This window comes from Rhyacophila brunnea, unplaced genomic scaffold (assembly GCF_057557595.1).
Source record: "Rhyacophila brunnea isolate RB1 unplaced genomic scaffold, BYU_Rbru_1.0 scaffold_3, whole genome shotgun sequence".
Taxonomy (NCBI): Eukaryota; Metazoa; Arthropoda; class Insecta; order Trichoptera; family Rhyacophilidae; genus Rhyacophila; species Rhyacophila brunnea.
In genome coordinates this window covers 52,753,816-52,767,329 of record NW_028232965.1, presented here as the reverse complement: position 1 = coordinate 52,767,329, position 13,514 = coordinate 52,753,816, and the positions used below count along the sequence as shown (strand labels likewise).

General features: G+C 34.0%; 2 protein-coding genes across 2 annotated transcripts; one reads left to right on the top strand and one right to left on the bottom strand.

Moving 5' to 3' along the window:
• The first annotated feature begins 716 nt into the window (after positions 1-716).
• On the top strand, positions 717-6,207 carry LOC147068541 (U3 small nucleolar RNA-associated protein 14 homolog A). Its single transcript, XM_085953371.1, has 3 exons — positions 717-1,502; positions 2,977-3,169; positions 3,715-6,207. Exons 1-3 carry the CDS (start codon positions 838-840, stop codon positions 5,083-5,085), a joined length of 2,229 nt encoding a protein of 742 aa, XP_085809497.1. The 5' UTR covers positions 717-837; the 3' UTR covers positions 5,086-6,207.
• LSm3 (U6 snRNA-associated Sm-like protein LSm3) lies at positions 6,096-10,753 on the bottom strand. The gene is made up of 3 exons (XM_085953373.1): positions 10,598-10,753; positions 9,042-9,149; positions 6,096-8,035 (listed from the first exon to the last, which is right to left on the bottom strand). Exons 1-3 carry the CDS (start codon positions 10,616-10,618, stop codon positions 7,856-7,858), a joined length of 309 nt encoding a protein of 102 aa, XP_085809499.1. The 5' UTR covers positions 10,619-10,753; the 3' UTR covers positions 6,096-7,855.
• Between the last annotated feature and the right edge of the window lie 2,761 nt (positions 10,754-13,514).

The window sequence follows — 13,514 nt, the reverse complement described above, 5'->3', positions numbered from 1 at the left end:
ATTATACCTAGGTAGTACCCATGTCAAATTTGTATTGTTATTTACACGCAACGTGCGGTTATTCTTGGAGGCTCGAGGTTAATTCGAGTATTTTCGTACGTTCTCTGAAATCGTTGGATGGATCGTGCCTAAAAATTAGAAATTGTTGCAATTCGATCACGACTCACAAGTGACTTTTTACGATCTTGGCAAACGCTCGGGCCAGGTGGTCGCCCTGACAATCTGCCAATGTTATATGAGATTTATCGATTTATTTAACATGGTTTGGTATCGAGGTCCGAGGAAATCTGAAAAAAATACCACTGTCACTGTCACTGATACATAGGTACCTACATAATGAAATATTATAACGGCGGTAAAACAAATAAGCCAAATAGTGATGCCACTGCATCCGCTTGGTAGAATAATATACCTACGTAGATACCTACTTATATAGGTAGTATTTTATAAGACGTAGGTAGGAATCATTGTAAACAATATTAATAATTGCAATAAAATTATTAGAGACCTAATAAATATTTTTAGCTAATAATCACTAAAAATTAATCACATTGGCAATTGTTTTTTGTTGTATGATTTCATACACAGACGGTACCTATTTTTAGAGTAAGGTATTTGGCAGTCATAGACAAATACTGTAAAGCATTTTACCACCCATATTAATGCACACATTACAGCCGTACAAATTTGACAGCTGTTGTCAGTGGTTTCTGTTTCTCTTTCTAGGTTATAACTTGTCAATGTCGCACGTTGGCGTAATTTTTTTATGAGTTTATTAGAAACTAGTCTCATAGAAAGTGGGCTCTTGACCGAAAAACGAAAAGAAAACTTGATATCATGAGTGTTGAAGATTATGATGAATTGGAAGAGGGAGAAGATGATATCAACAATCATTCTCGTCTAGTTAAGGCTATCAACCAGTTGGATAAGACTCAACACATTACCAAACCGAGTAGAACTGGACATTCCGAAATAAAATCGGAGTTTCATGTAGCTCGCTCTGGCAGCTCGGGAGGTAGAGTCGCAGTCAACGATATTATCAAAATCCTCCAAGATTCTACGGAGCATGCCGAAACTGGTAAAAAGCTAAAAGTAGCACAAAAGATAAGTAAGACACTTAATAAACCGGCGGAAAAACATGTGGCTGACAAGATTAAAAGGTCAACAGGATTCGAAGACGTCAAGAAGAAATTAAATAGGTGGGACGCGATCGTAAGTAGGAACAGAGCCCTCGAGCATCAGCGATTTCCTTTAGAAAAAAAAGAAAAACAGGAGAAAACGTCGAAGGCAATGTTGGAAAAGTTCACATTCAAATCAGAACTTGAGCAGAAATTAGAAGAAGTAGCGCCGGCTGAAGAGGAAATAGAAGAAGACATGTTTCCTCTTACGATGCAAGAAATGTTGGAACATCGAAAGGAAGCTGCCAAGTTGAGAGCGAGGCAATCTTACAAAGAAGCAAAGGCTAGGAGGCAGAGCAAAATAAAAAGCAAAAAATTTCACAGGTAACAACTTGGTTATAAATTAATCTCAAATAAGTACATAATTAGACTGACCTACCACCGTCGAGAGATTACATTTTGGACAAATTTTAAAATGAAAACCAGGCCTCACTTACATTTTCAGTATAATCCTAATGTATCACACTAACACAGGTACCTTAACACAATCACTGCTGACATGTTAATTAATTTTTAATTACCACATTTAAATATGCTAATTATATCTAATGGCCAACTAGTGCGAACGCGCCAGTCGCGTTGTCAGCACTAAATGAGTTTTAATAATTGCTGACGTAATACAATAAAAGATTTTTACCAGTAAGTCCTTGACTTACATGATTAATTCGTTCTGAAGATTTTCATGTAAGTCGAAAAATCGCATTAGTCGAATAAAACTTAAAATAATTGCAATTTTTAAAATAATATGCGTTAGTTTCAAAGGATAAGTGAAAATAAAATGGACGTACATACATACATTTAAGAAAACATTATTAACTCATTTAGTGCTGAAATCGCGACAGGCGCATTTGCGTAAGTTCGCCATTAGATATAATTAACATGATATTTAAATGTGGTAATTAAATATTAATTAACAGGTCGGCCAGCAGTGATTGTGTTAATTGATGAAGTAGTTTGATTTTGCAATCCCCAGCAGCATTTCCACCAAGTAATTCAGACACCTTAAAACCTGGCATAGATTTTTCTAGTTGGGATATAATATGACTGATCTGGCATTTTTTTTCCAATAAGCCCAGTTTCGTCCAAATTAAAAATTTGTTGTGGCAGATAATACTCATTTTTATGATTTCTGCTAGACTCTTGATAACATCCATAGCTTCTTCTGTATCTGCATAAAAAAAAATTGAAACCGTCACCAGCAACACTATCATCATTTTGACACTGTATGTCTTCAAAATGACTCAAGGCTATATCTTGTATGCTTATTGGAATTTGTTGTTGCTGCATATCTTCCATCCATATAACGAATATTTCCATTTCTTCTAATAATATTTCTCTTTTTTTGGTAATTATCGTAGATTCCATTACTACTAATGTTTTTACATGGTCCATAATATAACATTATTTTCTATGTAAACACAAGCGCAGAGAAACAAACTGCAGCAAAAAATGCATATTTTAATAAATCGCGTAAGTACGAATTCACGTAAGTCTGAGGATTTTCTGTGTATTGGATTTTGTTTTCACTACGTCAAACTTTCATCGCCATGTTCTTATACAGTGTGTCATCATTTTTAGGTGAGAATAAATCATCAATACTGTGAAAGCACTTTCCAAACCAAATGGATATGTTTGTATGAATTGAGCACAATTTTGTTTTCCACTCTTTACATTATTCACCATTTTTATCAACCTATTTTCTGGATGGTAACAGTTCTTGATCTGTTTATCACGACAACTTACACGCTATTACTGTTTATAAAAAATTACTTCTGCTTAAAAATTCTATTAATTTCAGGGTCTTGAGAAAAGAAAGAATCAAACTTCAACTAAAAGAATTCGAAACTTTACAAAAGACAGATCCGGAAGAAGCTCTGAGACGATTGGAGCAGCTGGAGAAAACCAGGGCACAGGAAAGAGTTACCTTGCGACACAAAAGTACCGGACAATGGGCCAAAAATAAACTAGTCCGGGCAAAGTATGATAAAGAGGTAAAAACCTTTTTGATTTAAATTTTGAACAGAAATAATACCTTAATTGGCCTTGATCGACATACAAATTTTGCAAGTTATCTCGCCCGACTTTAAATTCAAATTACTAGCCACTGTTGATTGATTAGCACAATCTAAAAAATTAAATACACAATGACATCTGTTTGAATAATTATGAAATACTGAGCCACAAATTAGTAAATTTAGTAAAAAATCAGTATTACAGTGATTGTAGTAAGGGCTTCACTCTACATTCAACATGTGTCGTTAAAAATCTGCGGCTTGTCTGATACTGTCATAGTTATATCGTATGGCATAGAAAAGGTGAAATGTAGATAACTTCAAATTACTTCACCTTGTTATTCTGATCAGTGTTCCCTCTAATTTAGGTACTACTTGCTTCGTAGAATAAAATATTTCTGCGCAGCAATCTTGAAACAGTTTTTTTTGCACGCCTCCAAGTAAATAGAGGAAAATATAGTTCTGATTATTAAATCAAGTTTTTATTTCATAGCAAAATATGTTAATTCAATTTTGGTTTTTAGACACGACAAGAGTTGGCACAGCAATTGTCATTGAGCAGGGAATTGACAAAAAAAATTACCCCGAGGGATGATGAAACCAATTCAGAAGACGACGGCGATGACTTACCACCGGGCAATGGAGATGTGGATCCTTTCAATCCATGGCTGACCACTGCTCAACCGGAAAACGAGGTTACCAGTTATGTGAGCAATTATAAGAAATATTGGGAAGATCTAAATAGCGCCAATAAAGGTCAAGAAGAAAAAAATGACAGTGAAAGTGATTTATCATCAGATAATGTGCAAAATCACAGTATAATTTCATCAGTCGATTTGTTGCCCAAAACTACTATTAAAACTAATAAAACAAAGTCATCGATCAAAAAGAAAAATAAGGTAGGTAACCGTCCATCTGCAAAATCTACGTCTAATTGGGTAGTGGAATCAAATTCCCCGATTGATTGTCAAAATACTCATAAAATATCTGTAAATCATATGTTTAATGAAATGGAGTCGAAATTGCAGAGTAAAATTACTGACAAAATTAATGCTTTGGCACCAGAAATGTACAATCAAAAGAAAAAGAAGGGTGAAAAGAGAAAAAAAGTTGACTCAAACCATGTTGATCTTAGTTTTAAGAATACTAAAAAAAGACCTCAAATTGACGAAGAACTTGATGAAACAATCAATGATAGGCTACCATCTATTATGCAAGCAAATAACGTTAAAAATCTTGCAACGGGTACTGACAAAATAATACAAAATGATAAATCTCAGAAAAAGATTATAGATAAGATCGACCCTAACTTATTTGTGACACCTAAACCGAAACACCTACTCACGGCTCTACCGGATATGGAAACCGAAGGAGATTATTTTGACGATGATGAAGAAGATAAAAAGAAAATGACAATAGCAGAAGCGTTCGAGGACGACGACATAGTTGCCGAGTTCCAACAAGACAAAGCAGCAGAGATAAACAAAGATAAACCTCAGGTCGAAGACGAATTATCTCTTCCAGGTTGGGGATCGTGGGCTGGGAAGAATTTATCCAACGCCAAGCGTAGACGCAAAAGAATGATTTTCAAAGCACCCGAAGTTCAACTGCCCCGAAAAGATGACAAAAAAGACAATGTGATCATAAATCAATCACACGATTTGAAGCTGAGACCTCATCAGGTGTCCGAATTACCGTTTCCTTTTACCAGTGTGCGAGATTTTGAGTGTACCATCCGTGCTCCTATCGGCAACACTTTCATTCCTGAAACTGCTCACAGGAAATTGACAAGACCGGCAGTCATCGTGAAAACTGGAATAGTTATAGAACCGATGGATGATAATCATTTGATCAACAGTAAATCAAATAAGTCATCAGTAAAATTTCCCAAATAACATGTGAAGTACTCGAGTGTTATTTTAACTATGGCTTATGAATATATTAATAAATGTATCTTGAAACAAAGATTTGAATCTCATTTTCTATTAGTATTAGTTCCTTACATTCCGAGCCTGCGAGAGACAATTAGTGGTAAAATATCTGCTATGAAGTCATGGGTCACAAGGTTTAAATCTCGCATATGAAAAATTCCTTCAAACCGAACGGGCATTCAATATTTAAGGACAGTCGGGGGGGCACTTTGTGACCTTTGGTTTATGGCCTAAAGCAAGGTTGGCAAACCTTTTTAAGTATGCGTGCCAAAATTTCCCAAAACTGTCTGATGTGCCGAGCAGTTTTTCATGGGGAAAAAATATTTAAGAATACTATTAAAAATGATGTTCTAGATGCCACTCATAGCACATATATAGGTTTATTAATTACACCATACATTTCAGTCCACCAAATTTGAAACTGCCTGCCAGAATTAGTACTATGTACCTATTAGCTCCACCAATTATTTGTTTTTTTTATCTGGTACAGCCATTAATTTTGTGAATAGAAGTAATGAAATGATTGTTACTGTATTACTTATTTTGGTTCTTTACGATCAGATGAGGCATTCTCTTGCTACAGTGGTCTCAGCATTAATCGATCAAATCAGAGGTTCACGGCAAGGCTTCCCTCGTCTCCTGATGAGGTTAGTGCGATAATATTATGTGACGCAAAAAGCCTACGAACCAACGATTAAAAAGGAATGCTTATTCTTGAAGATTACCCATTTGCCTGCTATTTTTATTCAATCCTATTTGTTATTTATTATTATTATAGGTATTTTTTCTCTTCAAACTAAAACATTCGCGTGCCATGCAAAATCATCTTGCGTGCCATAGGTTACCCATCACTGGCCTAAAATAATAATACTTGATAACCCTGCTTCAAAACCTTGGTCCGTGGTGACTGGCTTTCACATTTCTATTTTATTATTCTTCTATTCTGCGGTTGAGCCAATAAAAAAAAAATAGTTCTGAATTTAATAATTTTATTGTAATTTTGTAGGATTTGGTTGTTTGGTATTTAATATTTTTATTGTCATAAAAGTCAGTGTTTTGCTGCACAAAATTAACTATTTAAAAAAAAATGTTAATACACTTATGATGCAAACTGAAATCAAATACCAAACAAACAATGACTATAAAAATATACATTGTTATTAAGTAATTACTAAGCACTGTGTAATGAAATGATGTACCGTATGTATAAAAAAAAATATGTATGAAATACAAAAAAAAATATATAACAGTGCATCCAGAAAATGGAAGACATGTAATTATGGCGTCTAATAACAAAAATCGATACGCCCATATTTGGTCAAAATCTAACAAAATATACATTTGCGTTATGTGTAATTTCACATAATATGTAAAATCAGAGATTTTTTTTTATTTAAAAACCCAATGATTTACAGAAACCGATTATTTTAAGCGATACACTTAAATAAATGTTGACACGTCCAATTTTATTTTCCATACATTTATTGCAAAAGGGGGTTAATCAGCTAATAAAAATATGCATATTGCTAATAGCGCCTGTAGATGTGCATGGATTTACTGGCAGCAATAGTGCGTATTTTAAACTATCGTGACAATAACTGTTTACACGTAAAAGTGCTGATTGTCTCTCCAATCTCATTCTTCAAGAGTAAGCGAGACGCGGTGTCATTTTATAGTACTTTTTGAAGGTAGTGAAAATCGGTCAACCTGGAAATTCGTTCGCAGTTGGTTTTTTTGCCGGCAGGTTCGCCACTATCGTTCTACTACTGCACAGACGCAGATAGAAAAAATCCTACAGTCGCATGAAAATTCAGAAGCTTCCAAACTTTTTTGATTCATGCATGCAATCTTGCCAACTGCAGGATAATACATGTTTACCCATACATTTTCTTGTTATGGCTGCGGTAATACTTACCGTCAACAGTAAATTCACGTGTTTTTAAAATTCAATTAAACCCTGCAAAACCAAGCCATTAAGATAATAAAAAATATTCGTAAAATAGAAGAATATTTTTTAACGATTATGGTTTGGTGAATGGCTTAATAAATTTTAAAAAACTGACACCATCCATAATATTATGTATTAAAGTGTGCACTATTTTTGTCAGATCGCCCATATCATACCTAAGCTATTATGGCTTAGTTTTTAGGCAGGGTTTAATTGCATTTTAAGAACTACCTAGCACCATCTGCAAATTGTATTCGTAGTTCAATGAAAACAAATATGGATGACTGACAAAGTTTAATAAACGGGGTATAATGTTAACACATTGACTGTTGACTAGATAATTACTTTTTAATTACCACATTTAAATAGCATGCTAATTATATCGAATGGCCACCTGATTGTTACGATACGTTAAAACCAATCAATTCGACTCATAAAAATGCAATTTCCCACTAATATCGAACTGTGGACATATCGGTTTTTGTTATTAGACGCCTCAATTGCATATCATGTTGACAGATTATCTTGAAAGATCAAAATCAAATTATATGTATACACAAAAATAAATTATATTGAAAACTCTAGTTCAACTAAACAAAACAATGGATTCAAAGGGCAATTGATTATCAAGCTGATTTTGAATTATAATGAGAAAACGGATGAATTTGAAATGATCACTGCACACACGCATGGAATTATGTTTATCACTGAGAGATATCATAATCTTGATGTAAAAGAAGTCCTTAAATTATCGTCTTTGATCCAGAGACCGGTTGAGATACTGTATTACACTCCGACTCTGACGGGCGGAGAAACCAGGATCACGCCGTCGCCTCGCACAAACAGCATTGGAATATTTCTTTTGGTCGTTCTGTAGACTTCTTCGTATGTTTCTTCATCTATTTCAACAGTAGTAACGGTTTCTTCGGCATCACCCAAAACCATATTCAGATGCTGGTCATATGCCTGGAAAAAGACCATCAATTCAAACAAATAGAACTGAGTAATCCTACAACTTATAAATATTCTGTCAATTTTTTTTTCCTTCCTTTTTAATCACTTCACCGCGGAACATTTAATTACCACATTTAAATAACATGCTAATTATATCTAATTGCCACCTAATGAGGACACAACAGCTGTGTAAGTCAGCGCTGTAAGGATTAACAATACACCATTCAATGAGGCCAATGATAACACTACAATAGTAGTAAAACAGGAATGAATGTAGTAAAGGTAATAAAACATAACAGAAAACAACCATGCTTTGAGAAAATTACATATGTATGGTAATCTCACAGGGAACCGAACCCAGAGCTACCAGATGAAAAGCCAGTGCCTTATGCATTGGACTACAGGGGTCTCTTCATCATTGAGGAGATGATAATTGGACAACAAAATACGATTTTACAGATCAAGTGGCCATCATCAAGTTTTCAAAATAAGTAATGAATGAAGAAAAAGAAAAATGAATGCCATCTGCATGCAAATTTTACTCTTAGACTACAGGATAAACATATTGTATGAATGTATGTATTAATACTTTTTTTGATATCTCTGCTGACTTGAGACATGAGTATTCAAGAAATAATAAATTACAGCCAAAAGTTCGGCAATAATGACACTTGTACTTTTCGAGTCAATTCGATCAAACATCCGACACACTGGGTCTACGGTAACGAATTTATTCAATAATATTTTGTTTTATAAATGCTCCAATTGGATTTGCGGCTTCACATTAACTCACAGATTAACCATACAGTATAGATAGGCTTTTACCCAAATCCGCATTGGTTTGATACATATTATTGTGTACATAGTTTTTGACATTTTGTAAGCAATCGGGTCGTATTATGCTACCATTAGGGTTTTACATTTATATCGCTAAAGTGTAGGTAAACCAACACTGAAAGTAGGCTCTACGATTTTTGCAAGAGCAGTGAAAAAGTTTCAAATTATATTATTTACTTACATGCAGTCTCCCGCGAAGTTCTCGTTCATTTCTCATTTTAACATAAATTCTCTCATCCAAACTGAGTCGAATCAGATCTAAAGGTTCCTTCACAGCCAACACTGGTACCTGTAAAAAAAAATAAACAATATCCTTATAGTACTGTTAAATTGACTAATAATCATTAATATCTCTACATTAAAAAATGTGAATTTCAAGCCATTTTTCCAGTTGTTTTTTGACAATATTGAGTCCATCTAATGACGACAGGCAATTTATATTGTTCGATGAAAAACAACTATCCATTGCCTGCACGGAGGGCTGCGTAACAACAAATCCCTCCTCTCTTTCACTCATATATTTGTTCCCCGACCCCCGCTCCTACTTTTTTACACTAAATATAGTGCTGTGAAATTACAACCATAATGCTGGAGGTATATGAAGTGGCTCGTCGGTGTAGCGCTTCTGCTGCTTCATCAATATCTATTGCTTTGCATAGCTCAAAACATAACAGCGGATTGTCCGCCAAGCCGCACGGATGATTGTCTGTTTGCAGAGCCATGTGGAGAATGATTCGTCGGCCAGCATGTTTCTTGTGGATTTATTCGTATTTTAGTAGAACAAATTAGAAGTGTGGACATTGTTGTGACCGTGAATTCAATTTTTGAAAGAATGTTTGATTCTGAAAAAAAAATTATGGAAGCTAAGACTATCTATTTGGAATAGGAGATTAAGCCAATTTTCCAAAGGCCAGTATTGAAATGCAATAATAGTTCAATAACTTGTCTGGATATGCAGTAACAACACTACGATTTCAGTCTCAGTGACATGTTGACCGTTTGCTAGTTCACTAACTGACGGTCATATTAAGCCGCGTGACCGCTTGATATAATACCCCGTTTACACGTGCATGGATGTACTGTACACAGTAAGAAAATGTATGGGGAAACATGTATTATCCTGCAGTTGGCAAGATTGCGTGCATGGATCAAACAAGATTGGAAGATTTCAAATTGTGATGATTTATTGTGCGCAAGTGAGATTATTTTCGATCTGCGCCTGCGCAGTAGAGCGATAGGGGCGAGCAAGCCGGTAAAAAAACGAACTACTCATTTTGAGCTCCGATTTTCAATACGACCTGTCAGATAGTATAAAATGACAACCTCGCTTCTAGCTTACTCTTTAAGAATGAGATTGGAGAGACAGTCAGCACTTTTACGTGTAAACAGTTATTGTCAAGGCAGTTTAAAATAAGCACAATTGCCGACAGTAATTCCATGCATGTATACAGGCGCTACTATTCACCAAAAATACGACTTTGCCGCAGCGGATGGGCCGATTTATGTTATAGAATACATAGCAATGAAATTTAACCTCAATTTTTTTACCAATATAATAATGAAATCTACAAAGTTTATGCAATGCTACAATACATCTGACTGTCAACGGCCATAATATGAAAACGAAGACAATAATACATTGGCTATAATGTAGAAATCAATTAACGACACTTTCCATGGATGTATGCCGGCGATGGTTAAAAAAACGGATATCAGCTACAGAATTCATAAACATACATTTTCTGCATCATCTGCCATAGTCAATATTTGCCAGTGAAGAAAAGGGTAATCAAATAAATGCAAAAACTGACAAAATTTGCGCCGATTCTCAAATTAAATAACCTAAAATTTAAACACTAACAAACTGATGGCATTGGCATTGGATTGGAAACTGTCAGATTTCTTGCCATGCGGTAGAAAGAATACTAAAAAATTAAATTGTTATTGATACTGGAACTCTGAACTAATTTCTAAAAACAATAAAATTAAAAAAATGATTCAATTACTTATTATAGGAAATTAACTTTCCAACCATGATGTTATTCCGGGTAGCAGATGATAAGACAAAGATCACTCCGATGTTAGGGGATGACACGGAAGAAAAGGGAATTTATATAAAATAGGGAAAGTCATAATCTACATAGTGCAACATAAAATCAAAATATTTGAATGCAATATGCATAACGTAACGTTAAAAAAGATTGCCTAACTATTAGGCGCCAAATTGTACGAAGCCATGGACAAAAATAAACATTCTCCATAGCAGTGATGGCGAACCTGAGAAAGATGATTTTACATGGGACGCCTTTGAAGAGAGAAAAAAACCTTTAAGGCGAATTCTTCACTGAGCCTTTTTTAAAGAGGCACCTAGCGGAAAAATACGAAGCTTGCAATTTGAGACATTTTTTTGATAATTTACAATTTCAACTGTATTAATGAATAAATATGTATCTGAAAACATTAAAAATAAAAATATTTTTTATTTTAAGTCAAAGACAAACTTACAATTGTAAAAAATGTGAATTTGTTCTATCGGTCCGCACCCTATTATTACATATATTTTATGGTCATATTTATTATTAAAATTTAGTTCATTAAGTTTTCTAAGCATCACCTAAGCGATTTTTGACTAATTCATAGTTTTAATATTTTTAATATCTATTTTAAAAAACATCGATTTTTATAAAAAATATAAATGTGTATAACTTGAAATCCTTTTTATTTATATCAAATCAATTATTTTTATAAATATAAATAAAATATTTATATTAATATAAATAAAAAGGATTTCAAGTTATACACATTTATATTTTTTATAAAAATCGATGTTTTTTAAAATAGATATTAAAAATATTAAAACTATGAATTAGTCAAAAATCGCTTAGGTGATGCTTAGAAAACTTAATGAACTAAATTTTAATAATAAATATGACCATAAAATATATGTAATAATAGGGTGCGGACCGATAGAACAAATTCACATTTTTTACAATTGTAAGTTTGTCTTTGACTTAAAATAAAAAATATTTTTATTTTTAATGTTTTCAGATACATATTTATTCATTAATACAGTTGAAATTGTAAATTATCAAAAAAATGTCTCAAATTGCAAGCTTCGTATTTTTCCGCTAGGTGCCTCTTTAAAAAAGGCTCAGTGAAGAATTCGCCTTAATAATAAAAAAATGACAGATCGCATTGTATAAAAAATAGCATGCAAATACTCTTCAAGAATAAGCATTACGTCTATTGTAAATATATAATTGGATAGGTCGGTCCTTAGACTTTATGCGTCATATATAATTTATTATCGCACTAACGTTATCAGGCGGCGGGGAATGCCGCACCCCGAACATATATTTTGATCGATTTACAATGCTTGAGACCACTGTAGGGAGAGAACGCCTCATCTGATCGGAGCAATTTTAGTATCAATTTGTGGGTAAAGAACCAAATTACCAAACTAATTAATACATTAATAAAAAATTTCATTTCTCCCAACAAAAATGACTGCAGTAAATAAGAAACAAAAAATTGTGAAGCTAGTAGTAATTCTAGCAGATTGATGGACCGAAATGTATGGTGTAATTGTAATTGAAAACAGTGATAAACCTATGTGTGTGCTATGTTCTGTGGATGGTATCTAGGAATCATCATTTTTTTAAGAATTTTTAAAAACTATTTATAAGTAGGTAGTCAGACAGTTGAAAAATAATATTAGGGAACTTTTGGCACGCGTACGTAAAAAGGTTCGCCAACCCTGCTCTATAAGTCTATATTTTAATTTGACAACTTACGTTCAGGAAATAACAATAAGGGAAGTCTGAGGAAGTGGGTTACCTTTTGGGTGGGGCTGTATTCTCGAGTATCGAAAAATATGGTATAAACGTCAACGAATATGATTTTTCAATGGTTCGGTAGGTACGTAGGTCTTGTGTACCTCTACATAATATGCATTAATTTGTCACCTAATCGAAACGCGCACTCAAAATTGGTCAAATTTGAGGACACTCCGCAGGCTTTGTATTTCTTGCGTTTTAAATCATAAACCAAAACAAAGCATTGATCTATGGTGACTGACTTTCGAATTTATATCTTATTAATCTTTTCTAATCTGTGCTAGTGCTATTTAGTGACAGCGTGACACGAATTACAAGACATGCAATTAAATACAATTTGATGAAGAAAAAGAAGCATTCCCCGTTTCCACGTGCATGGATTTACTGTTGACAGTAAGTATTATCGCGGCCATAACAAGAAAATGTATGAGTAAACATGTATTATCCAGGGCTCGAAATGGACAGGAGTGCACCGGAGCGCCGTTCCGGTTCATAAAATCCTCAAAATTATCGCTTCGTCTCGTGAGAAAAATAAATTGAGCTTCTGAGCTAGATAGGCCATATAACGAAAAATCAAACAAAATTATTTGTATAAAATACATTAGATAACTATGCTGATACTTTTGTAAAATTATCACGCGCTCCGGTTCGTAAAATTTTCCATTTCGAGCGCTGTATCCTGCAGTTGTAAGCTTGCATGCATGAATCAAAAAAATTTGGAAACTTCTGAATTTTCATGCGACTGTAAGATTTTTTCGACCTGCGCCTGCACAGTAGAACCATAGTGGCAAACCTGCCGACAAAAACACGAACTATAC

What these genes read in the sequence shown, in the direction of transcription:
- LOC147068541 (XM_085953371.1), top strand. Translation starts at nt 838, where the DNA reads ATGAGTGTTGAAGATTATGATGAATTGGAAGAGGGAGAAGATGATATC. An exon ending in AAAAGCAAAAAATTTCACAG is followed by an intron (nt 1,503 to 2,976) that starts GTAACAACTTGG and finishes TATTAATTTCAG; the next exon opens with GGTCTTGAGAAAAGAAAGAA. An exon ending in GGGCAAAGTATGATAAAGAG is followed by an intron (nt 3,170 to 3,714) that starts GTAAAAACCTTT and finishes TTTGGTTTTTAG; the next exon opens with ACACGACAAGAGTTGGCACA.
- LSm3 (XM_085953373.1), bottom strand. Translation starts at nt 10,618, where the DNA reads ATGGCAGATGATGCAGAAAAT. An exon ending in TGGCAGATGATGCAGAAAAT is followed by an intron (nt 9,150 to 10,597) that starts GTATGTTTATGA and finishes TTTTTTTTACAG; the next exon opens with GTACCAGTGTTGGCTGTGAA. An exon ending in AACTTCGCGGGAGACTGCAT is followed by an intron (nt 8,036 to 9,041) that starts GTAAGTAAATAA and finishes GTCTTTTTCCAG; the next exon opens with GCATATGACCAGCATCTGAA.